The following is a 27856-nucleotide window of genomic DNA, read 5'->3' on the forward strand; positions in this document are numbered from 1 at the left end:
GAAGAGAGACACTACTACACTTACCGATGCCGAATAAATTTGTCTATTTGTTCTCCTGAAGACGGAGGGACCTGCTGCCCACTACCCAACCATGGAGATGATACTACCGACACTGAAGGTCGTCTACTATTGTTGGTACTGCTATTATTACTACTGCTAGTACTACTACTAACAGCTTCTTCACAAACTGAAGACCAGCCGACGCTCAGGCTACCATAACAAGTTGATGCCCACTCTTCAGGGGTCTGCAAAGAACGATGCAAGTTAAGTTAACGGCGCACACTCGCCTTCATATACTAATTATTCTAGTAACACATAAGCACGTTTAGTATTACATCTGCACCATATGATGACTGAAAGAAATGGAAGACAAAGTTAAATTCTCGACAGAAATTATAGGGACTGACACACAAAACACACACTCCTTAGTTCTGTACAAAAAAGAAAAAGAAAACAAAAGTTTGGTCTTGTTTAATATCAAACACATTTTGAGAAGAGAGCTATAATTTACAATCAGTAAATGTATTATGTTCATATCTTTATTTTAATACAAACTCAATAAACGGTAAGTCTAATCAAGAATAGAAAACAAAATACTTCTTACAGTCTTTAAGGCACTACAATATAGTGAACCAACATATCTTGAAACTTGAAGCATATAGGGCTAGGTTATTTGAAACTAGAACAAATTGTAAATCAGGTGAGAGAGCATTTGAACATTACCCACCAAGACTAGAAAACAAAATACCGCCGGAAATGAATATCATACAATTCTGCAGGAGCTACGATAATGACGAGAAAACATTAAAAGACAAATATAAAATATAAGAAGCAACTTATTGAGAAAACGTACAAGGGTCCGACTGAGTGGGAATCATCACTGTGGGGGCTGTACATAAAACCAAACAGGTAAACAAGTACAAGAAATGAGTTCATGTTGGGACTTTTACTTGATTCAAACTACAATTCCACCATAGTTAGCCGATTCCATTCAACAAAATACAATAATGAATTAAAGAAATGGAAACAGTATATGACAAGTACACTTTCTTATGAAACGCGCCAAAACGACAGTACACTCATTGAGCAAACTTCCACAGGAAAACAGTGTGAAGTGTTTCGGTGGTTACCTGTGAGGCTTTGTCAAGCAGTAAACTTGAGAAGGGTTGCTGCTGGACGTCCTTAGGCCACTGTCCTTTGAGGTAGATGGTGTCCAAAGAGGCCGTGCGCCGCATCAGCGCGCTCCCCTCACCACCTTGGCTCCCTCGGCCCAACCCGACCCGACCTGCGAGAGACAAACAAAAACATTTTACAAAAATAGTCAGAACATGCATTGTCAGTGCTGCAGAATGGACGGTTATGGCGTCCTTTATGAAATGGGTAAACATGGCTTTGTCAAGAACAAGTCCCTCCTATCCAAGTCTGGAAAAGAGGTTGAAGAAGTCTAGTGCAACTCGACATTGCCACAAACCATAAGCCTTATGCATTAGGTGCAGGTGGCAACTAGGTGTAAAAAATAAACACCCACAATCAGCACTTGGAAGTTACGTGATGAAGGATTACGCTATTGTCTTCAATCCGTTGAACTTTTCTAAAAAAAAAAAAAAAAAACATAAATCCTGAAGGATATAGTGTCATGAAAAAAAAAGTTTCCTGATTAGTTAATCATATTTGCTAAGAATTTAAAGCAAAGTTATAAATGACTTACTGAGCAAAGAACTACACACAAAAAATTTCCCTTCATAAAATACGTAAAAGTCCTTGATTACAAAAACCAACGCACATTCATCTTTTGGTGTATACCATTGTTAAAGTTGCCATTCACACCTTGAATACGTTAAGCAATATAATCCTACTAGCTCTATCGGGACTGCCATCATCATCATCCATATTTGTACTTGAACCAGGAAGGAAAATATCTGGTCACAGGAAAAAAGGCAGACGGGAGAGATGTGAGAAGACGACGTCGACGTTTAGAACGAGAGGCTGCCTGCTAGCAGCTACTGATGAACAGAATAAGCAAAACTGCAAACAAAGGTGGAAAAATAGACGACGGGAGAAGAGTTATGTGTGACACGATCCGCAACTACAAAAACATAACCATACAGAAGCGTGAAGCAACCATACCATACATAAGTACTACAATAACAGTCAGCATTACAGATCAATAATACATATCTTTACTGGAAACAGCTGTGACGAGGAAGCTCGTCATATCAACCCTCTGCTGAGCCAGTGCGCTGGTTAATTAATTTTCCCTTTGATGAAGGCCACGTGTAAAGAAATACCGTAGTTTTCAAATACATCATTCCGCTTCGGGACTGTTTACAGACGTTTGGTTCCATTCTTTTTTTTTTTCTTTCATTCTGACGTCTAAAGACAAGGAGAGCCTAGGGAAAGAGAGAGAAAAAGAAAGAGGACAAGGAAGAAGAGGAAAAAAATAAAAGAATTACGAGAATGAGTCGTGTGACAGGTTGGGGTTGGTGAGGGGTGGAGGGCCGATGGAAGGCCCAGCCGGAAATGGTAGTAGGTTAAGTACCCTCTCGTAGCGTCGCCCACACTTGGCTCCTCTCTCCCCAAAATACTCCCCTCCCCCCTACCCCCACTCTCACCAGGCACCGTATTGGAAAACAGTAATGTGCATATTTTACTTCCATTGTTGTAAACACTCCAGACCCCGGCCAAGGACGTGGAGAGGGATGTGACAAAGCGGGCCCGATGGATGAAAGAGCAACAAGAGAGAGAGAGCTAGCTCCTCTTGCAAGGGAGGTGAGAAGGAAGAGGAGGAGGAGGAGGGAGAGAAGAAAAGAGTGAATTTCATATTTATAGACAATGATATAACGTAGGAGGGTTGCGGCGGCGCAACCGCCTTGGAAGGAAGGTCGCGGTTCAATGGCTTATGAGACGGGGTTGGTTCCACGGGGATCTTCAAGAGGAGGAAGAAGTCGATGTGTTCCCTTTGATCTCGGCCTCAACAGCCGCCACGCTGACAAAAGCAGATTCTTAAAATATGACACCTTTGAAACGCCACCAGCGTCATTCATAGGAGCTAAATACTACTGCTCTCGAAATATTGAACAAAACACGTGTGATGAAAAAGCTAAAGGTAAAACTAGAGGATGAATGGACTGAAAATATGGGGGAAATACACAGAAAATATGGGGGAAATACACAGAAAATATGGGGGAAATACACAGAAAATATGGGGGAAATACACAAACTTTCAAAATGAAAAAATCGGGAAGGCAGAGGTCAATAACCTCAACAGACTTGGGAGTAGCGCACAGAAAATATGCAATAAAACCATTCGATGCGATGCATACTGAAGGCGTGTCCATCTTAAACTGAAAAGTCAATATGCTTATTTTGAATGGGAAAATATTTAATGCATAAGAAATAGACATAAAACACTCCCCTTACTAAAGAGATTACTCAGCTATATATATTATATATATATTATATATATATAATATATATATATATATATATATATATATATATATATATATATATATATATATATATATATATATATATATAAGAGAGAGAGAGAGAGAGAGAGAGAGAGAGAGAGAGAGAGAGAGAGAGAGAGAGCGCTAAAACTTAGCCACAGCAGTGGCAGTCCAATATCACTCAAGGAAGAGTTTATTACCCTCAAGCAAAAATTGCGCCAGATTCCCTCGCCACTCCCACAAAAAAAAAAAAAAAGAAAATAAACAGAGAATGTGCGGTCTTATGACAACCACCTCTACCAATATGTCAGCATCTTTTTGCTTCTCTGCTGCTCTGAGAGAGAGAGAGAGAGAGAGAGAGAGAGAGAGAGAGAGAGAGAGAGAGAGAGATTCATGTAAGTCTTGATTATAGTAATCATAAAAAAGGAAAATATTTTGTTACAATAGACGACCCTTTTTAGCTCAGCCCCCAAAGGGGACGAAAAAAAAAAATGCCCAAAGAAAGCCATAGGTCGACTTCTTGAGATCTGGGCCCAGGAGAGCGCAAGGCAAATGAAATATAAATAAAGTTTGGCTAAAATCTACTAACACAGCAATCGAAGGATTACTGATTTCTCCATGGAAATGTGCTAAGTAGTTGCCTGAAAGGTTGCTATGAGGCCACTAGCGATGGCAAGTAAACGATTAAGCAAAATGACAAAGTACAATTTGGTGTGTGTGTGTGTGTGTGTGTGTGTACAAGAATGATAAATTCAAATGTTTAATATGCAATATAGTTTGAAAATAAATGGAAAAAAGCTGTAAGTTACATTCATAGACTTCCAAAAACGTACTCTACAACAGATAGAGAGACAACGAAGAGGGAGTTGAGAACATATAATACAAACATTATGTTGTAAGGAGCGATTAGAAGTGTCTACGTTAGAAGACGACCGTGTCTGCATATACAGATGGGAGGTAATCGGGGTGTTACGATTCCGTGCCAGATCAATATCTTTATGGATGTGGTGATGTGAAAAGACGGAGAAAAGACAACAGACGTAGGTGGAAATGTGTGGGATACGAAAATAAGCCGTGAATAGAGTGGGGAATGGCTGATGTCTGCAGTCACACAGTGCTGACTGGCGACAGTCAAGAGAAACTGCAGCAACCAAGAAAAATTTGTTTCCATGAGGATAAAGATGGGGCGCTATGGTAAGATTCACATCAACCGTACATTTGATGTCTAGGCCAGTCCCTGACGACGCTCCTGATTGGCTGTTGATAAGCCAATCACACGGCTGGAAACTCTCAGTCTCTCTCGAGAGTTCACATGGGTAGGATCTATGTTCCACCTCTCCTGAAAGACGTAGTATACCTCAGGAGAGATGGAACATACATCCTGCCTATGTGAACTCTCGAGAGAAACAAGAGTTTCCAGCCCTGTGATTGGCTTATCAACAGCCAATCAGGAGCGTCGTCAGGGACTGGCCTAGACATCAAATGCACGGCTGATGTGAATCTACTATAGCTGTTAATATGAGTGATGGAAACATGGAATCTGTTAATGCATCAAAGCATCTGGGAGTGAATACACTCAATGATGGTAGGATGAGAGAAAGAGGTGTGTGCATGTATTATATATATACTTGCAATGTATGTGCAAGTGTCTGAACGCCCTACAAACAATGGTATTTTCTTATCCAGTATTTATACTCTCCTGAAAACATTCACGTCTGCTCTGCCAATCCCTGCATCAGGATGGTTTCAGTTCAATTCAGTTAGGATGCAACAGGGCAGCAGGTAAGGATTATGGAGGGTAGGGGCCCTGGGGACACTGGAAGGAGGGAGGTCCAAGTGGGTTGAAAAATGAAATATAGCATGAGGCTGATAAGATTGGGGCGGACCCTACTGCGCCCTCTTCCTCTCTTTTATTTAGTCAGTTCCACGCTTTTTTTCATTTTTTTTGCGATGTTGTTTTCACTGGTCACATTTTTGCTAAACGTCAATAACAGCAAACAAAGCGTTGATACGAGCTCATAAATTCCACGTGAAGCTATAGTGAGGAGTCCATTTGTGGCTATACTCAGATGTCAATTCGTAATCAGTTTGAAAGCTGTCAAACCGTGAAAAATGAATTAATTCCAGAGAAGAGAGAGAGAGAGAGAGACTATTGATATATAATGGTGACTCACTCTGCTTCAAGCGACAAATTTAACTAATTATAATCAAAATTCTCTCTCTTTCTCTCTCTCTGATCACTCAACGATTACCGGCACTGCCAGCACCCAATCTCAATCAATCAAATTGTCATCCCTCTTCTCAAGAGTCTACGAAAAATAACCGAAGCCCCCCCCCTCTCTCTTCTCATCTCTCTCTCTCTCTCTCTCTCTGTAAATTATGTATGTATGTATGTATGTATATATGTTATGTATGTATGTATATATATATATATATATATATATATATATATATTATATATATATATATATAATATATAATTTATATAATAATTAATATATATAACATTTAATCTATTTCATATGAATATACAAGTCCGGTATCAGTGTCTAGCGAGAGAGAACTGTAGTAAGGGAAAGGCAAACCTGCACACCCAAGGTCCAGATCCGCATAAACTTCCGAGTAATAACTTCGACTGAATTTACCTGGCCGCTAATAAGTGTGCGTCCGAATGGAGATGTAAATTGGAAGCCAGGCAAAACACGGGAACACGTTATTGGACAATGTCGCCCAGATTTGGTTAGCACCGTTGCGAATGTTCAAACAATCCTCCACTTATATTGCCAATAAAGTTACGTAACGCCAAGAGGCATGCTGATCCAACGAACGAAATATGAGACAATGAGGCATAGATAATAATCTCTAAAGATATATATATATATATATATAATATATATATATATATATATATATATATATATACTATATATATATATATATATATCAATTTCAGAAACGACGCAAAACAGACAGGCATGCTAATACCATGTAACTACCAAAAAATAATAATACCAGTCACACAAGTAACCACATGTATAAATACGTACATACGGTCAAGAAATACACAAAAATAGTCGGCCACACACACACCTACCTATATATACATTATACTATATATGAATGGCTTTTACTTTAATACAACTGTATATGAAGATAAAAGACCCATAAAACACTATTCGAAAGTTGCAACCATATATTTCGCGCATATACGTATATGTGTAATATTACATACATCAATACGTGCACAGGCGGACATCCATACTCCCCCCACCCGCCCCTCCCCCCCTCCCCCGTGCATGGGACCGAGTGATGATTAGCTCTCCCGGGTTCCCCTCCTCCACCCCTTCCCTGGGAGATTGCCACCACTCGATTTATGGGCGGACATAACCAGACCCTTCTTGCGAGAAAAATGAACTCGTTTAGCCCCTTCAAGGAGTAACCTATTGGTTCCCATAGCCTCCTCTGCCCTACGGGCGGGAGAGAGGGAGAGAGAGAGAGAGAGAGAGAGAGAGAGAGAGAGAGAGAGAGAGAGAGAGCCATCTATCACCAGAAGGGTGGTGGTGATGCTACGTTATTCTCTAAGGCGACGCAGCCTCGCTTTCCTCTCCCATTGTTAAGGAATTCATTTACAAGACCATAAAAGGGGAGCCTTCATTTTGCGCTGGAGGAAACCGATCTGCATGATGACCATATGAACGGACAGCACTGCCTTCTGCCCTGACCCTGCCTTTCTGCTCAACTGCCTCGGAATCATTCGCGAAAAGCCTCGAACGCCAGGGGAAACCTTCCTCAGTCCTCCACGTCTCTTTAGAAAAGGCGCGTTTGTCACCACTTACGAGAGAATAAAACCGAATATAGAATTTAGGACAAAGGTCCAGCGCTGCTGGGACCTATGTGAGGTTATTCAGCGCTAAAACGGAAATTGACAGTGAAAGGTTTGAAAGGTGTAACAGGAGGAAAACCTCAAAGCAGTTGCACTGTGAAACAATTATTAGGAAAGTGTGTAATGTCAGACGGGAAGAAAGAGAATATGAACGGAGGTACAATTAAAGGAATGAAAGGAATTGTAGCTAGGGGCCGAAGGGACGTCGCATAGAACCTTAAGTAATGCCTACAGTGCACCGCATTAGGCGCATTGACGGCACTAACCCCCTTACGGGGGCCACTGCAGAAGTTCGTAGATGAACATACCTTTCAGGCAGAACCTATTCTCTTTGGGTTCATCCCTGTCAAGTTTCTGTCTCTACATTAAAAAAACGTGAAAATTAGGAAAGATATTCAAATATAATTAATTGTATACTTGTACATTGTGTACGAATTTGAATTTTTAAAAAAATCTTCGGATGCAACTTATTGTTTATCGGGTAATTCACTTGTGTTGGTTTTCGAGTCTCACTGTGACTCATGAAGTACCGAAGGTCTGTTACAGGTTCCATTCATATTCAAGACGAACTTCTAGTAATACCGGCGTCCGCTTTCACTGGTCCTCATCCATCCAAATACTGACCAGGCCCAATACAGTTTAACTTCTTACGGTAAGGAACTATCATTAAACGTAGTCATGGATGAACGCTTACCGGACATCAAAACTTATTAGAAGACTTTAAAAAAAATACCTTAATATTAAGCAAAATGAAATCCTCTCTCAAAGGTTCTCTTCACTACTCAAGTTTCCGGGTTTTCAAAATATCAAATTTGTCAGGTATACATGCGGGTTCTATACTCGCCAAGGTCAAAATATTATTTAAAAATATTGGTCAAGTTTAAATGGACAAAAGTCCCAAAAGAATGCTCCAGCTGATCTAAAACGCAAAATTGGAAGAACGCTTCGGAATAAATATGTGCCTCTTCATGACTTTCATTCGACTGTCTAGAAGATCTGAAGTCAAAATACTCAATGTCCTTGTCAACAGAGAACAGAAAACTTCGTGTCACGCTTGAAAACGATGTCTGGATGTAAGTATCACCGCTAAAGGTTCATTTATCAACCAAGGCTATTTTTGCTAGAATATTTAAAATTGAGGGTAAAAATGTTACCACTTTCTGCTGTTATTCAAAAGGACAGACAGCCACTTACACCGAACAGGCTTCAAAACAACAATCTCGTTAATTCCATGGAATCGTAATGAATGAGAGAGAGAGAGGAAATAAATATTGCAAATACGTGAATGAAACCATCACATACATATACCTTATGAATATTAAACAACAGAGCTGAGCATAAGAACGCCTCGGTAAAGTTACAACTCGTAAATGGGTTGTCGGTCAATGAAGTCGAGAGCTCGCACTCGAGTGAGGGGGAGGGAGGGAGGGAGGGAGCTCATGCTCAAGGAACTGAGGAAAAGAGGGAGGAGGTGCGCCCGTGACGAAATACACACGATGAAAAAGGATTTTCACTCTCTCTCTCTCTCTCTCTTAACAAGACGGGGCTGAAATACAAGCTACGAGAAGGTTTTGTGCTGTTAGATTCAGTCCTGGTACCAACCCCCTGTTCGCCAACCCCCCCCCCCCGCCCCCTACCCACTTCTTCTGCCCCGCTGTCAGACAAACAATCAATACAAGACGCTTTTATCTAAGAAAGCTTGCTTCCCCCTTTCAACCTAGTACATAATCTGGTCTCATCTATACGATTACCCACACACCTTCCTACTACACAACTCCTCAGGGAGTTCTCTTTCCGTCCCTTGTCCTTCGCCCTATCAGCAGGGATCGCCGGGCGTCGCGTCGAGAGAGAGAGAGAGAGAGAGAGAGAGAGAGAGAGAGAGAGAGAGAGGAGAGAAATTTGGGAATCGTAGATTGTATCGCGTTTTCTGATAGGAGATAAAACACACTTTTTCATTCATCATAAAATAACAACTATTATTTCATCAGTTATTTTATGAGATTTCTTTGTCATCTCCTTCTGATGCCTTTTACATTAAAAGGAACAGGAAGAGTGCCAGCAGGTCGAAGTAGTTGCTATGGCCTGATATAAAGAAGGGACACAAGTTATTTATTTAATATGTTCATCGTACCATGAAAATTGATGAAGCGGCTTGAAAAATTATAATGACTTTGGGAAATATGTATTTAAAAAAATAGTAAGTCGTGCAGAGGCTCATAGTGCTAGGGTAGAATTACGTAAGCCCTGTCGACAAAAAACATCACGACAGACTAATTATCGCACGACATAATTCGCCGCTAAGCTTGTTTACCAAATTAACGGTCCCATTTCATCATGCTTCCGTGTGAATGTATACAAACATGATACAACTCTACAACAACAATCAAATGATGACAGTAATACGCTGGAAGAAGCAGCGTAACTGAAAAGCAAACCAAGAGAGCTGCTGTTATTAATCGATGCGAATCGTGTTGACTTTTAACACAGTCGTCTCTCTCTCTCTCCTTTCTCCTCCCTCCCTTCTCTCTCCTCTCCTCTCCCTCTCTCTCTCTGCTCTCCTCTCTCTCCCTCCTCTCTCTCTCTCTCTCTCTCTCTCTCTCTCTCTCTCTCTCTCTCTCTCTCTCTCTCTCTCTCTCCATTGCCTTTCGGGCCTCATTACGAAATCAGTCGCGCTTGTAGCACAATGGCAGTAGGGCCTGTATTTCAAAAAGCAAAAGGGTAAGTAAGCCTTGTGTTGATCAATTCTTTTAGTACTTTTCCACGTACTCATTTGAAAGTTTCGTAAGTAAGAACTGACTGAGGCGTTCGGGCCAGAAGTATACGACTCTTTTAATACTGATAGAGTTTGTTTTGAATTGAGTAGAGTTGAATATAGAATTTAGGCCAAAGGCCAAGCACTGGGACCTATGAGGTCATACAGCGCTGAAATGGAAATTGACAGTGAAAAGGTTTGAAAGACATAACAGGAGGAAAGCCTCGCAGTTGCACCATGAATCAAGTGTTAGGAGAGGGTGGAAAGGAAGATGGAAGTAAGATAATAAGAACGGAGGTACAGTAAAAGGGACAAAAGTGGTTGTAGCTAGGGGACGAAGGCACGCTGCAAAGAACCGTAAGTAATCCCCACAGTGCACCGCATGAGGTCCACTGACGTCACTACCCCCTACGGATGTTTTGCATCTAGAGGGAACTAATCTTAAAGTTCTGCTAATAACGTGGAAGAGACAGAAATTGGCAGTTATACCCAAAATACGATTCTTTCTTATTCATGGCGGGGCACTGCTGCCCTAGTCACGTTCGACTATTCCGACTTTTGTGACTGATCGCTTCTTCTCAAGCTATGACAAAGCCGTCGCTTAAAACAGGATATGTCAAGTAATTCACAAAACACCGAGCTAGGATATGCTGGGCCAAAGCAGGCTCTTTGGCACCCTGGCACGAGTCGAAATTTGAAACGAATTTAACCTTCCTCGGACCTCAATTTCATATGTAACCGCAAAAGAATTTTACTATCCCAATTAAACTGACGCTCACAACCAATAGGACATTATTTACTACGTCATTGTTACATGAGAGAGAGAGAGAGAGAGAGAGAGAGAGAGAGAGAGAGAGAGAGAGAGAGAGAAGCGGGGGGACCGTCAGAAATGATAAAATTCACGATTAAGTAAAAAGAATCACGAAAGAAAATATGAAGTATGAATACTATGTAGGAAGCAGAAATCTCAAGTACAGGCCCCAGGCAAAATCGTAGTTTTCTACTCGTAAATACTTCCTCCTTTACATTTTAATAAGTTTTTAGATTTTAGCGGAAACAGGTCAATGCCAGGTCTTACCTGGCTTTCTTTCGTGTCCATCATTTCAGGTCTGACGTTAGAAGACTTGTTCCATAAGGCAGACCGACAGAAGTCATATCAACATAAGCGATCTCAGCACAAGCTCAATACATAATAAAGAACCTGCGAACTCCGCACCCAAGGGCAACACCTTCGGAAGACAACAACTCTCTCTGCTGACCTGAGCTTTCCATCAACCTCTGCAGTTTCTCGCTGGACGAGTCGGTTACATGCTCGACTACCGATCTCAAGGTTCGGGTTCGATTTCTGTCTCTGCCAACAAGGAATCAACGGAATTTATTTCTGGTGATAGAAATTCATTTCTCGATGTGGTTCGGATCCCACAATAAGCTGTAGGTCTCGTTGCTAAGTTACCAATTGGTTCCCAGCCACGTAAAGATATCTAATCCTTCGGTCCAGCCCTAGCCCCTAGGAGAGCTGTTCATCAGCTCAGTGGTCTGGTTAAACTGAGATACTTTTTTTTTTCATCAGCCTTTTCATTCAAGACAGAGGGAAAGAGGATCTCACTTTTTGATAAATGAGCAGAAAGGCGGACGCACCAGTGGCGCACTGAACCCGCGTTCATAAATAATAGTGACTGCCAGACCTGCACTATTAGGGAGTCCACAGATAAAACTCAACAGAGTTTCAACGCCAATCACCTGTTTATCCCCGGAGTGGTTTTTGCGCGTTCATTTCATCCACAACATATCGACGGGATTCGTCCAATCAACAATTAATATAAATCTCTTCTGCGTCAGCATGCTTTTACCTTTTTTCTTTTTTTGTCAGGTGGGGGAGGGGAGGAGGGGAGGAGGGGCAACAATGATGGTAATAACGGCACCATACATCACCGGAAATGACGTGGGTCACCCAAAAATATATGCGGAATAATGCCTTCCACATGCCGGTGAATTATACACTTGAGGTATTAACTCCCTGGCTGTCAATCAAAATTTATCATCAATAATGAGGACAAATTGGAATACAAATGGTGGGCCATTTTTTCATTTTTGGACGAATTTTTCTCTGTAGACCAACCCGTTGTGGGAATTCTTATTGGACAGATATGGAAAATAAAATGAATGTTATACGCACATGTATTTACATATGGTATGAAACGATGAAGAAAAATGAGCGCTTCGCAATAAATATGACGTTAGAATCGATTCGTTATTCTGTTTGGAAAATACAAAAATGATTGACCTGGAAACTGGATTATTCCATGACCGTATAAGTGAAAAATGAACAGCATTAAAGCGCCATATTTCGTGTAGTAGATCGATCCTTTAAAGAAAAAAAGACAGTCCGAAAAAAAGTAAACGCGCTGAGGTACTACTAAAATATTATGCTTATCAGAAACACTTTTTAACGAGACATTCCGAGATTCTACTAATTATTTCTTACTCTTTATTTGTTTGGAGAGAGAGAGAGAGAGAGAGAGAGAGAGAGGAGAGAGAGAGAGAGAGAGAGGAGAGAGAGAGAGAGAGACGAATGGAGAGAGAGACGAGAGAGAGAGAGAGAGAGAGAGAGAGAGAGAGAGGATCTCCTGTGCCAGATACGGTCATCATTCCAGGTGGCCTTCCACAGAAATCGCACGAAAGACAAGGACTGCGACTTTATGAAACCCAGAACCTGACATGAAAGGACATTCGACCGTCGACCGCCACCTGATTGTAAGTAAATATCCCTTTACAAAGGAATTTTCCCGGTACAAGTCGGTCACTAACAAACTGCGCTATTTCATAAATAATTCTTGCTCGTCACACGTCACACTTTAGCCTGTGTAATGATTTGCTGTCGCCTCGTCTTGCTATTCCTTGGAGAGAGAGAGAGAGAGAGAGAGAGAGAGAGAGAGAGAGAGAGAGAGAGAGAGAGAGAGAGAGAGAGAGTCCAATCATAGGTGCCTTGAATTACCATTATGAATACCCATTATATGAACAAAAATTAAACAGGGAAGAGAGACACAGAGCATATGACATATTCTTATTGACCAGAAACGTTCAGCTGTCACGATCAAAACCAAATCTTAGTTAAAAAGGAGACAGAAACACCAAATCAGGTTTATCTTTGAAGTAATGATTAAACTTGGTTACCATAATCCACGGCAACGGTGCATAAGGTTTTGGGTTCTTGAGCTGGAGCGTGGGCATTAATTCTGATCAATCCGCCCTGTCAAAGGGCATCTCTTCCAATTATCAGGAATAAGTCTGGTCAAATGATCAAATCAAGTTTAAACTAAGTAAGAGGTAAAAATGAAGAAGCAAATGTGGCCTTATTATTCAATTTCAGTACACGAGGAAAAAATACTTTAGACAATTGGAACATGCGATGTAAACTCTCTGCAAGCATACAAATAATACAAAAGCTATAAAACTTTTTCACATATAAATGGTCCGATGCTAAACGTATTGGTACTTCGCATTCCGTGTGCACATTCCACACATTCAAAGCTACAGTTGTACATTCTGATCGCAAATACTTCCAAGGCGACTAAGCGTAATGAAAGAAAAAAACTTGCTTAACTGTATACTAGAAAAATTCTAGTTCTACTACCCGAGAAGTTAAGACATTCACGACGTTATAAACGGATAGCGTGAGTGCTCAGAGCTTAGCAATCCTCGATTCGTAACTTCTCGTCAACGCAAAATAAAAGGTGTCACAGCGAGACGATTGGCAGCTCTTCCACGGGAGAACTTTAGGGAACCAAACACGAAGCCTCAAACGTCTCTAATCCATTGACCCTCTGACTACAGAAGCCACTGGGTCAGGTAACTACATTCCTTTACGTTGCCCAGGCTCGAAGCAAGCTCCAATGAACGAAGAGGAAAAAAAAAGGCGAGGCTGACCACTGTATAAGTTCCGACCTGCCACACGAAAGGTTGTAAGAGTCCAGAAACACGAAAGCAGGAGGAAAATTCCTGATCCTGAAAGAAGTAGTTTTAAGAATCGGGGATACAGGATGCAGGCCCGAAGCTCCAAAGCTTGGGAGTAAAGGATTACCATTTTCGACATGTCATTTGAATATGATTATATATTATATTATATATATATATAATATTATATATATCTATATATATATTAGTATATATATATATATACACTTCCACGTACAGGTGCTAACAAGGAATCATTTAACCATATTTACATATCAAATCCCTTCTCTGTCACTGAGAAACAGCCATACATCTAGGTGGAAAGAAAGGAGACCTGAAATAAATGAAAATAAAATGGAATGAAAATGTGACGATGGGGAAAATTTTTTCAAGACTCGCTGAGGGAAGAATCGGGTTGAGGATATTGCAAAATTATGCGCATACCTAGAGAGACTAAACAAAAAATAAAGGTGCAAATATCTAACCACTCCTAAGTATTCAAAATCAAAAAGAAAACTTCACTGACCAAAGAGTGGGAACAAGACTATAGATTAGGATAAGTATATCTTCGTTTTACCAGACCACTGAGCTGATGAACACCTCTCCTATAAAGGGCTGGCCCCAAGGATTAGATATTTTTTTACGTGGCATGGAACCAATTGGTCACCTAGCAACGGGACCTACAACTTATTGTGGGATCCGAACCACACTATATCGAGAAATGAATTTCTATCACCAAATTCCTCTGATTCTGCGTTGGCCGAGCCGGGATTCGAACTTCGGACCACCGGATTGGCAGCCGAGCGCGAAAACCACTCGTCCAGCGAGGAACTTATGGATTAGGATAGATACGGAAGTTGGGTCAAAGGCCAAGCGCTGGGACCTTATGGGGTCATTCAGCGCTGAGAGAGAATAAGGTCATTCAGCGCTGAGAGAGAAATTGACAGTGAAAAGGCTTGAAAGGCGTAACAGGAAGAAAATCTCGCAGGTGCTCTATGAAACAATTGTTAGAGAGGGTGGAAAGCCAGTTGGAAGAAAGACTATGAAAGGAGGTACAGTAAAACGAATGAAAGGGGTTGCAGCTGGGGGTCGAGGGGACGAGGCAGAGACCCTTAAGTAATAACTACAGCGCAACGCGAGAGGTGCACTGACGGCACTCATCCCCTACGGGAGGAACAAGACTATCAATCCAACACTCATTTTTCCATCGCTAATGTCAACGAAGGATATTTTAGGAGAAAGGGGGAAGGGATTGGGGGGGGGGGGGGAGGAGGAGATGAGGGGGAGGGGGTAGTGTTGAATTGCCTTCCCATCTTTCATGTAAATGTCGTTATAAGCCACGAGAGATAATAGGTCCTAATGGCTAGTTCGCTTTATAGCTTCTGCGCCATTACCGTAAAATAAGCTAAGTGCAATATATAGCCTTACAATAGGCCCGCTGGCCTTAACGATTCGCTAGTTATTCATTCGGGAAGTAAACCATCTCTCTCTCTCTCTCTCTCTCTCTCTCTCTCTCTCTCTCTCTCTCTGTTTTGAGCCTTTTGAAGGTTTGACATTGATGTGTGTACGCTCGCTCTCTCTCTCTCTCTCTCTCCTTAAAGAAAAAAAACATTCTCTCTCTTGCTTTTTGTAATGCGTGCCATTCGTTAAATCGCCACCTGATTATACTGGAGAGAGAGAGAGAGAGAGAGAGGTGCAAACAGCAACTCAGGTTTGAAGAATCACTTACCTTTAATCCACTGCATAAGCTGTAAACTTTTAGTGCGTTCTAAATAGCGCGCGCGCGCACACCCACACACACACACACACACACACACACACACACACGCACGCAGGAACACACACACACACACACACACACACTGTGGGAGCCTTTGCCGCACTCAACACAAGTATAAGTCGTCGTATTTTCTTTGTGGCGATCAAAGCACAACATGTTTGTCCGAAACAGGATGCAGCAGAGCTCATTGTATAGCATACCTCTGGCTGGCGACTCCACTGAGGATGCCTCCTCCTCCTCCTCCTCTCTCAAACAAACACCTGTGATGGCGATTAATTATATACCAGATTTTCATTGAAACCCCAGAGGGGGGAGGGGGGAGGGGGCGGGGGATGCCCTACGGGAAGGCAAACGACAAGCCCCAGGTGCGCTTCGGGAATTCTTTAGCCTCGTACAACCAAACACGAATTGTACCGGTATTGATATGTTGACCTGGACGAAGTGGCTGTTATAAAACTGGGGAGCTGGATGAATTCTGTACTACTGATAATGTGTGTATGTGTGTGTGTGTAGGTGTGCGTGTGTGTGTGTGTGACCTGTTTTGTCCGCTTCTCATCTGTGGAGGCTTTTCTCTCCTCTTTTTGCTTTACCTTCTTGAAATAGCCAACAAAGCCCACGGCGACTTTTCTCGGGTTTCGTCTATGCGCACGAAGATGACACCAACTGTGTTTGTGTCGTGCGCAGACTATTCAATTCAAGAACGGAAAGAACTGTCCCGAAACGAGAGAGTCAAAACTTACTCCACAAAACTGACTTCAATGAGATAAATCAGGTCAAGCAGAGCGAGTAAAAAACCATTAACGACAGCGCGTCATCATCATGACCCTGAACCCGAAACGGGCTTCGGAGAACCAATTCCACCGAAAAGGTGTGCCGCTCCCGAAGACTTTCATTGGAGGCTTTCCAGCCTTTGTCGCCGTCATCTGCCGCTTGCAGCAGATTCCTAGAGTCTGTGGAAGCTTCGGTCACCATCAAGGAAGCTTAGCCAAAAACGGTGTCTATTGGTTCACCATCGAAGCATCCACTTGGCTCTATGTTCACTTTTAAAGAATTTCAAACGTACTTTGAACCCGATCCATATGAATATATAATCAAACACACGCAAACAAACAAACAAACACACACAAATAAGCTGGTTATCTGAGAGAGAGAGAGAGAGAGAGAGAGAGAGAGAGAGAGTACTCAAATGATCCTCAGAAACGAAAATCATGCATTACTGTTATATTGATTGGCCTTGAAACACTAAAAAATGAAATAAAATAAAAAAAATAAAATAAAAACTTGCAAAGGAAGAAGTCTACTGCTGAGGGATTATCAGAAAACGTCTCAAAAGTAGAAAAAAAGGTGCTCGAAGTGGCACCTCTGCCACATTTTCATCGACCAAAGATGGGTCGGAATTCAACAGAATCTTTCTTTACAAAGGTTAACTATGAATCAGCGTCTCCAAAATCTGCGGCAACGGTTTCTCAACCCTGGACATTATTTTGGAAAGAGGCTTTAATTAAGCAGTCCCATCCTCAATCAAGTAAAAAATGCGCCCAAGTTTCTTCGGCGCAATCGAGTTTTCTGAACAGCCGCTACAGCGTGTAATCAAGCCCACCGAAAATAGCTCTCATCTTTCGGTGGCCTCGGTATAATGCTGTATGAGCCGCTGCCCATGAAACTTTACCCACCGCTCGGTGGTGGCCTCTCACAAATCGTTGCCAGAAGCACGGATCAACATACCAATTTGCAGCCCTCTAGCCTCCGTAGTTTTTAAGATCGGAGGGAGGACAGAAAAAGCGCGGACGGACAAACAAATAGCTCTCTCAATAGTTTTGTTTGACAGAAAACTAAAAAGTTCCCTTCCTACTGCTTCCGAAATCTATGTCTACTCTTTTGTCATTTGCCCACAACTCTTAGCGAAATCACGCCAACTGAAAGACAACGAACAGAAAAAAATATCATCAAAAAGAGCTTGTTAAACCAAAAACACCAATCCCCAAATCACTACTCAAAGATCAAAAGCATTTCCGGGGCACTACGAACTGAACAAACCAATGAAAACAACGATGATGATGATGATGATGATTATTATTATTTTGTTAAAAATAACTGCTGCTTCAGCACTATTAATCTTATAAAGAGAGAGAGAGAGAGAGAGAGAGAGAGAGAGAGAGAGAGAGAGAGAGAATTGTATAAGCAATAATAAATCAAATGACTCAACCGAATTTTACCATGCCCTTTGGTGCGTTGCTCGCCAGTCTAAGCAACAACGAGAAAGCCGTCATCAGAAAGATAGAGAAGACTCTTTATAAGATTAATAGTGCTGAAGCAGCAGTCATTTTTAACAAAACATGTCTACGAGAGGGTCTCCTTCGAAATATTATTATTATTATTATTATTATTATTATTATTATTTTCAACACTTCGTTGTAAAACCAGCATCACAAGATATTATCATTAGTATTATTGTTATTCTTATCATTATTACTATAATTATTTGGTATCAAAACAAGCATCACAATAAGGGGGGGGGGGCGGGGACTATCACACCCGAAAAAACAAAATCCTAATTGGCCATAAAAATACGGTCCATCAAAACAACCAAGAAATCGAATCAAAGAAACACGAAAAAGTAAACAGTTAATTATACCAAAACTGCAAAGAGAAGTTCAAAAGCCACAGATAATGAGGCGTTCAACCATATGGAAACCTAAGGGAAAACAATATAATGCGTCAACAAAAGTTAAAATGTATGAGCAAATCAGTGTCAAAAATGACTCAAAGCTTCATTAGGAGCAATGAAAGAAGTTGACCAAGTTGAAACATAAATATTAAAAAAAACATGACATGCTTACCTGCCGAGCAATAATCACAAAAGATGTCATACAGACCGATAACAATACCCAACGGATGTAGGCAGATGGCGATGAAGTAGGCATTATTAACCAGACACACACAAAAGCACGAAAGTAAACAAACAACCAATATCAGAGGGCATAAGCAGCTATTTGCGAAGCCCGAGGATAAACAAGGTGCCGTGGCATTCAACAGGTAACGTCAAAATCCCGGCCCAAACCGAAAGGTCACACAAACACAGAATCGGATCACTAAAATCAACCGACAACAACAGGCCCCTCCCATTACGTCAACGGGCTAAAAGGAGGAGTCGCCATGAATAAATACGGGCGAGAGAGAGAGAGAGAAGGTTGGGGCACCCTTGTGTGTATGACTTATGTACCTCCAGGGAGATGTTAGAGCCGTGACACAAGCGGTCCTTCTATGATATGCCTTGTAGAAGTATTTTTGTAAACCTTCAGAAATACCGGCGCTACCATTCCCTGCGTGTACCAGCCTCCAGCAGAGGTTTCGTTTGGTCATGAGGGGTCTATTCTGGAGAGCAGAGTCGTCATTGTCCTTAAAATCTTGCGAGGATAAAAGATGGGAAGAATTCGTTAGGAGTCTTCGGGAACGCTAAGGCGACTCGTCCCTGAACATGAGGTTAGCAACAGAGAAAGCTAAACCATCTCCCACCTGTATTTGACGTCGAGACCACAGCCACTGCATGTCTTGTCGATTCTCCCATTACCTCCATACTTTATGATCTGGAATTCTTCCCGCCTTGTCTTCCTACGTCCCCATAACCTTCGTATTTTTTTATTTTATTTTTTTTTTTTTTAAGTTGGTTCTAACAAATGTACCCTCCCCCCCTTGGTTGAAGGCCATTTTCTTCCCCAGTCCACCAACGCAACCGTATAATATTCTTGGTGGAGGTCAGCCTTTACATTATGATGCATAAATAAATAAGAAAAAAAAATTTTTTTTACATAAAATCCTGAACATTACATGTAAACAATTTACAAATGTTTAACAAATTCTAAGTTCAAATGTTTAATAAATTCTAAGTTGAAATGTTTAATAAATTCTAAGTTGAAATGTTTAATAAATTCTAAGTTGAAATGTTTAATAAATTCTAAGTTGAAATGTTTAATAAATTCTAAGTTGAAATGTTTAATAAATTCTAAGTTGAAATGTTTAATAAATTCTAAGTTCAAATGTTTAATAAATTCTAAGTTGAAATGTTTAATAAATTCTAAGTTGAAATGTTTAATAAATTCTAAGTTCAAAACTGTAGGTCGAAGCAGACAGAGATAATAATAATAAGGCCTTTGTGGCAAACAGGGTCTAGCGATAACGCGCCTCGAGACAAAATCGAGAAAATGACTAAAATAAGAACGGCTTAATCTTAACAAAAGTTGAGACATAACGAGGCACCACCTAGGACGTTTCGTTGCTCCACTTGCATGTAATCTCAACGCTTATTCCGTGGAGCTCTCTCTCTCTCTCTCTCTCTCTCTCTCTCTATCTCTCGTCTCTCTCTCTCTCTCCTTCTCTCTTTCCCACAAACGCGCGCGCACACACACATACATAATTACATTATATATATATATATATATATATATATATATATATATATATATATACATACATACATAAACACAAATAAGGGAAAAACAACGGGCACTCATATAATTTAACTGCAAAATTTCCCCCATGGTCACTCACATATAATCTAACTGCAAAATTATAGGTGAAACCCAGTGCAGAAACATTTTGAAAACATTAGCCATTATGAATAATTTCATACACACATTATGTATATATATAGATGGATGAAAAACATCACGCATGTATACAGTGGGATGGTTACAGTGGCCAAGAAACAGAAACGGTGGGTGCATATGAGCAAGAATTTTAGAAACTATGATGTTGTACAGGGAAGTTATAAATGCAGGGGAGAATTAATGAGCAAATGGATCTCTGAACAAAAATTCGCAAATGGAAAACTGTCAGAAGTGAATACAGTCCTGGGTCAATGGAGTGGGTATTTTGAAGATTTGTTGAAAAAGGTGGATAGAAGAGAGGCAGAAGTGAATGACACATGAATGGATGAGGTTAGTGTTGTTTAAGAGTATTCGAGTAAGTGACTGAGGTGGACATGAGGGCAAGTAAGAGGTTGCAGAATGGAAAGAAACCTTGAGATTATGGGATTACAAATCTCTGGACAAGGGAAATTGCAAAAAAAGAGACCTTCTTCATATAATGGTCAATATTGCAGAGAGAACACTCAAGTATTATATGGGAATTGTTACATAGCATACCGAAAAGGGTGTCAAGTAGGGCTTTTGAGTAAAAGAGAGCAGAGGGGTTGATTGCGAGAAGAATAATTGTAATTTTAGACAAGGAAGAAGGTGTGTAGAAAAAACAGCTTGTGACAGACTTGAAATAGGTTCTGTGTAAAGGACGTTTGATATACAAGATGAGCTGCTGAGAGTAAGTGAAAGTTCTCATAATGGAAAAGAAGAGAGAGTGACTGGTTTTGGTGACAAGTAAGTCAGAGATAGGCTGTTTTCATGTCTTCATAAAGGCAGGTGTGAGGAAGGACATTGGATATATGTGAAAAAAATTTAGGAGTACTGAATGCGAATAATGCAAAGCGCATGCGGAAACTAGTTCAGGACTCTGAAAAGTGTTAGCAAGGGGAGAAAACTTGAGAGTAAATGTATAAATAGGTCAATATAAGGGTAGCTTAAAAAAATAAATAAATAAAAAAAAACAGCCACTGCACGTTTATTCTTTAACTACTAATTCAATGTGTATCCATATAAGTAATAAATTGAATACTTTTTTTTGTATAGATTTTTGTTTTTTGTTGTTATTTCGAGAGAGAGAGAGAGAGAGAGAGAGAGAGAGAGAGAGAGAGAGAGAGAGAGAGAGAGAGATATTTGGGAAGGTTGAAAAAAAAAAGAGCATCTGATGCCTCCCAGCAACTACTCTAGTACCTTCATTAGTTTTTTTATTATAAATATATATTTTTTGAGGGTGCACCTCTCTCTCTCTCTCTCTCTCTCTCTCTCTCTCTCTCTCTCTCTCTCTCTCTCTGCATCGCAACATTCACAATGGAGAGGAAGTTTTCAAAGCCTCTCACCAAACACAGCAGCCTCTTCTGACGAAGACACTCCTCTCCTACTACCTCCCCCTCACCCCAGAAAACCCTTCCCCGATATCCCCATCTCTTTCCCTAGGCGGGGGAAGACTGCAGGGGGGGAAGAGCTCCCCCCGAAGGGGCTCCTGGCTCCCTCTTCCCCTCATCCCAAAAAGCTCTGAGGCCGCTGTTGAATAGGTTGCAGGATTAAAGCGGAGACTCATTGCAAAATGTGTAAAGTCCTGACTGGACCTTTTTTGCGTTGCAAGAGGGGGGCGAGCGGGGGAAAGGTTGGCGGGGGGGGGGGGGGTGTCCTGGGCGCGTGGGCAGAGTGGAGTGGAATGGTGTGGTGTGGGGTGGCGTGGGTGGTGCGGGGTACGTTGAAAAGAGGTGGGGGAAGGTGACAGAGGAAAATAATGAAAATATGGAAAAGCATGATATTATTCTTCGCTCTAACAAAACTCCAAAAGTGTTGCATATTAATATGAAAGTTTGTTTACAAATATATATATATATATATATATATATATTATATATATATATATATATATATATATATTATATATTTTATATATAGACTAAGAAGGAGAGAGAGAGAGAGAGAACGTCGGTGGGTTAGAGGGACGTATGGATCGCAAAAATTGTAAATGAGATATGCTTAAGATATTTCTAACAATAGAACATTTCTAAAAATGTTTAGAGTCAAGATTTCAAAGCAACGATGCACTACATGACTCGTCCCTTTTTCATTTGCAAACAACTCGAGTAGAAGATTCTACAAGACTGCAAGTTCTTTTCCAGAATGATCAACTTTGAAGGTGAAGAACTGTCACTTTATTTCTTTTCTGCGGTGAGCAAACACTCTGAAAATTCTACCTGCTTATACCGATACTGTCTGGAAAAAAAAAAGCATGAACGTTCGTTCAAATTTACAAAAGTTAAATGAAAAGAAAGCCGTTCTTGGAGAATGCACTACCCAAACGGCCATGGGTCCCAGCGAGACCCGCGAAGCTAACACAGAAGCAGCAGTAGCATCCATAAATACAAAATGATGACAGATGCATAAAATAGTATGAAAACAGCTGCTTAAAATCAAGGGTAGATCTATTTTACGGCTCAAATAGAACAACTGAAAACGCATGTCACTGCCAGCTACACTGACAGAAACAGAAAGCTCATCAGTAGCATGTCAAAACCAAATACCGATAATAGCCCTGTCACCTCTTTCTTACAAGCATTCTCACTTCCTGGATATCAAAGAATCTCACTTCCAAAACTTTTATCAGGTAATCTATTCTAGCTGTACCCAGGTCTTCGTCGTTCATAACAACTGACCTATACAAGAATTGATCTTGTATAAGGGGCATCTGTCTGCACCAATGGCACTGCCTCTCATTCAATGCCCCTAAGTCTTTTCCATTCACTCTCAATCAGCCGTTTCCCAATACACAATCGGTCTTCTACCATTTTCATTTTCCATCACTCAAATTCCTATTTCAACTTTCCATGACATACATAATCACAATTTCCCTATAATTCTTTCTGTCAATCACCTTAACGTTATAAGGTGGACTATTATTCATCTCAATCACCTTAACGTTATAAGGTGGACTATTATTCATCTCAAACTTTCTATCTTTAAGCCTTTCCCTCAGCTAGGCATACCATACACGTTTCAGACAAGACACTCGACTCTCAACACCATACCTGAGCACCTCACCAGTCATCCATCGCACCGACTCCTGGCGCCGTTACTTCTCCAACCTCTTAAATGGTCTCCGTTGGTCCTCAACGTGAACTTCCACAAGCATTCTCACACTCAAGAGACAGATAGATCCCCTCCACTCCTGTCTCGTTCAGTTAGACCTCTCTTCTGCCCCTCACCTTTTGATAAATCTTGAACATACTCAGCCCCGCTGATCCGAGACTGCAATCACTCAAGACAACTTCTTTTATGATAGGAACCACTGGCGCGGTAACACTTCCCTGTGGCTAATACTCGAAAGGAGTTTTTTCTGTAGTGTATTACGAAAACCCAAGTGTCTTTTCCTTCTTTTTGCTTGCCTAGGTGTCGTAATACCTTATTTATCCCCTCCTATAATCCTACGAGATTCTTTTTTTTTTCTTTTTCTTTTTTTGTCCATTCTACTTCACCTCACAAAATCTTGCTGGCGTCAATGATCATAATCGTTGCGAAGACACAATAACTTCACCATGCCATCGCGTCCTGGTATAATTCTACTCTCCTCCCTGCCAGCGCAACCAACCTCTTATTTGTCATCCAGCAACACTCGCTGGCCATTCAGTCAAAATCTACAAATTTTACTCCACACATTCCACTTCCTGTTAAGTGAAAATGGGCGACGTACTGTAGCACTAACAGTCGCTTGCAAAGCTCACTAGCACAGAGGACCCAGGGTTGACCCTGGCGAGGACAACGATATAGGTGTGTTCTGGTAAACTCACTTGTTAGGTTAGCCGATCCCAAATGACTCTCTCTCTCTCTCTCTCTCTCTCTCTCCCTCTCTTTCTTCCTCTCTCTCTCGCTCTCTCTTCCTCTATCTCCTCTCTCTCTCTGGTGCACCATATTTTGCTCCCCTCCCCGCACCTTAATTTGCCTTAATTCTCATTCCAGTTTTCGAAGAGCGTGACTTATATTTTATAACCTTTCTTAGATCTCGTCGATGGTCTTCTCATGTGTTTGTTTGCATGGTGATTTTACGTTGCATGGAACCAGTGGTTATTCAGCAACGGGACCAACGGCTTTACGTGACTTCCGAACCACGGCGGGAGTGAACTTCTATCACCAGAAATACACTTTTCTCACTCTTCAATGGAATGTCCGAGAATCAATGGTCTTTGATGTGTAGGAAGTCTTTTCTTTTATATATTATATACTATATATATATATATATCTATATATTATATATATTATATATATATATTTTTTTTTTTTTTCTTTTCTTTTTTTTAATACAATCCTTAATTCCAGTCTAAACCGATCCACTGTATCTCTTCGCTTGTCTCCTGGCACATTATTTCCCGGAATATCTGGTGTTGTCTTTCCCTGCTTTTCCCCCCATAATATTTGTTTACGTCCTGTTTCACAGATAAATCTGAAACGGCAACCGCCCCCCCCCCCCCCACTTCAACTGAATTCCTTCAATACTGTCAGTCCAATCATTGCACACGAATACTGGTATCTTTAATATTTTCCTTAATTCTCATCAACTGGCTTTATCTAACCTTTCTCGCTGAAATTCGACCAGGCTTTTACGTATCGTTTTAATCTGGCTTATTCTTCAAAAAAACCAGATCGTTACCAGTCCTACAAAATTTGATTTCACTTATCTCTCTTAACCTATAACAAAAGCCACCACCTATCGATTTCCTCAAATTAATTTGCCAGGTCTGAAGCATTATTATTATTTTTTTAATTCCACTTCCCTTAGTTTTCTCGAAATCCAACATTATCCAGGTTCCTTCCTATACAAATCGACTACCCTTGCATTTTTTTTATTCCACTTTTAAGCGTCTAAAAAATACACAAGCAACGTAGCTTCTTTTCTCCAGATTTTCACTAACTTTGATTTTCTAAAATCAATTAAAGTTCGTCGAATTAAAAGTATCTTAAGGAACACTCCCATTGCACGCTGGAGAATCTTCTCTTATTTTGAAAATTAAAAAGGATGACGGGCAGGTCCTAAATATATATATAAAAAAAACAATCAAGTATTAAAACGTGTTCTGGATACAGAGAGAGAGAGAGAGAGAGAGAGAGAGAGAGAGAGAGAGAGAGAGAGAGAGGCGGGTGGATCCTGGGCAGCACTTAACGAAAACCCTCAAATACAAAATTGCAGAGGAGTAGGAGTAGGAGGTAGGAGGAGTGGGATGAGGAGGAATAGAAGGAGAATGGGGGAAGGGGAGGAAGGGAGGGGGAGAAGGATGCAGCACAGAGGTGGAGGGCGAGAGCAGGACATCACAACAGACTCCGCCACGAGGCCTCCAGGTAGGGGAGGAGGAGGCAGATAGGGAGAGAAGGAAAAGGGGCTGGGGGTCAGGAAGATAAGGATGGGAGGGGAGGGGAGGCGAAGGGGAAGAGGAAGAGGAGGAGGACTAAATGGACCTTCCCGGCACAGTATCTTTTTGGGGAGAATGAAACGAAACGTTCCTCTCTCTCTCTCTCTCTCTCTCTCTCTCTCTCTCTCTCTCTCTCTCTCTCTCCAAGAGCCATCGGATTACGCTCTGACATCAAGTGGCATTTTCGATTTAAACTCCCCCCCCCCTTCCCGCACCCCCCTTGCCTCTCTAGGCATGGCAATGCCCAGAGTAAGAGAGAGAGAGAGAGAGAGAGAGAGAGAGTCGCAAAACTGATGATATTTTTAGTTGTATCAAAATTGCGCTAAAATGGGCCGGGATTTAAACTCTCTCTCTCTCTAAATCGTTGAATAATTACCGAGGCATTTTTTGTTCAGTAAGGGAGAAGCGAATATATTGTATCTTGGCGGCAAAAGAAGTTTTATAAATATGTAATAGAAACTTGAAATTCAACGGTACATGCAGCTGAAAATCAGCAATGAAAGGAAAAATCTTATAAAAACAAAACATGCACACACACACACACACTATATATATATATATATATATATATATATATATATACAGGGTGGGCCAAAAGTAGCCTCACAGATAAACAAATAAAAAATAATTTATTAAACGCATAAAATTTTTCAGACATGAATAAGTGGTATATTTAAGAATGAGTGATATGAAAAGGATAAAAATAAGTAGCATGTATTAATGGCACAGTATTAATTTTCTATTGAAGAGTGTACTTTGAATGAGAAACAGTTCATGAAGTATATACGTGTATGTATGTATATATATATATTTATACATATACACAGATACATATGCATCTATAATAACCAACATCCCCTATTAACTTCTCACTACAAAGCCTTAGATTCTCATGCAAGAATATGAAGTAATTCTGACGTCCGGTAGCAGGATTCGAACCCGCGTCTAGAGCATCAGAGAGAGGTCATGTATGTATTTGTATGTGTGTGTGTGTGTATATATGTATATATATGTATATATATATATATATACATACACATATATACATATATATATATATACAGTGAAACCCTGGTATCAGTCTCATGGAAGAAACGTTTAATTGCAGAGCAACTGGCCAAGGCAGCATTTAGACAAGGCCAAGAAAGTGAAAGAGCAGAGCGCGAATCCCACCCCAGAGTCCAATATGTTATTGGCAGAGTGTGAACACGACGACGCCCACACATGCAACATAAAAATTAAAAGAATCGACCAGACACGAACATAAAGGAGGTTTTTTCTTTCTTTCTTTCATTCATTCATTAGTTTTGGCTGACATTCTGTGTTTTATTATTTGTTTTTCTTTTTTCTTTTTAATCACAGGGCTGCTAACGTTTATATAAAGAACTGGTACAATATAATATCTCCTCCTGACACCCCCTCTGTCTGTCTCTCGATCTCTCACGTTTATATATATATATATATATATATATATATATATATAATATATATATATACACATATATATACATATTTATATACCACCCAAGCTACAAATGTCCTTTAATATCTATTCGCTCACCTCGAAATTCATATATTTCATATATGCTAACCGAAGGGGATTATCTTTAGTTGATCAGACATTTGTCGGCTCACGGGCGCGAACCATTGAACCCAACAAATTCGCGCCCGTGAGCCGACAAATTTCTTATTGACTAAAAAGATTCCCCTTCTGTTAACATATATCAAAATACGTATATAGATTCTGAGGTAGAGCGAATTAGATATTAAAGGACATACATTTGTAGCTCGATGTATGTATATGAATCACGGTAATGTGATATGACATTATATATATATATATATATATATATATATATATATATATATATATATACACAATATACATATATATAATATATATATATATGTATATATATAAAATATATAAATATAAATATATATATATATATATATATATATATATAATATATATATATATACTTAC

General features: G+C 40.4%; 1 protein-coding gene across 6 annotated transcripts in view; it reads right to left on the reverse strand.

The window, feature by feature from the left end:
• Positions 1-27856, reverse strand: part of LOC135205679 (glucocorticoid-induced transcript 1 protein-like) — a 379652-nt gene that overhangs the window by 12959 nt on the left and 338837 nt on the right. For all 6 annotated transcript variants that reach the window (XM_064236590.1, XM_064236589.1, XM_064236591.1 and 3 more), the window contains 2 exons: positions 1131-1285; positions 25-245 (listed from right to left, as the gene is read on the reverse strand). In XM_064236590.1, coding sequence (XP_064092660.1) covers positions 25-245; positions 1131-1285 — 376 coding nt within the window. The remainder of the gene's footprint in view (positions 1-24; positions 246-1130; positions 1286-27856) is intronic.

The sequence above is a fragment of the Macrobrachium nipponense genome, chromosome 24 (genome assembly GCF_015104395.2).
Source record: "Macrobrachium nipponense isolate FS-2020 chromosome 24, ASM1510439v2, whole genome shotgun sequence".
In the NCBI taxonomy this organism is placed as follows: domain Eukaryota; kingdom Metazoa; phylum Arthropoda; class Malacostraca; order Decapoda; family Palaemonidae; genus Macrobrachium; species Macrobrachium nipponense.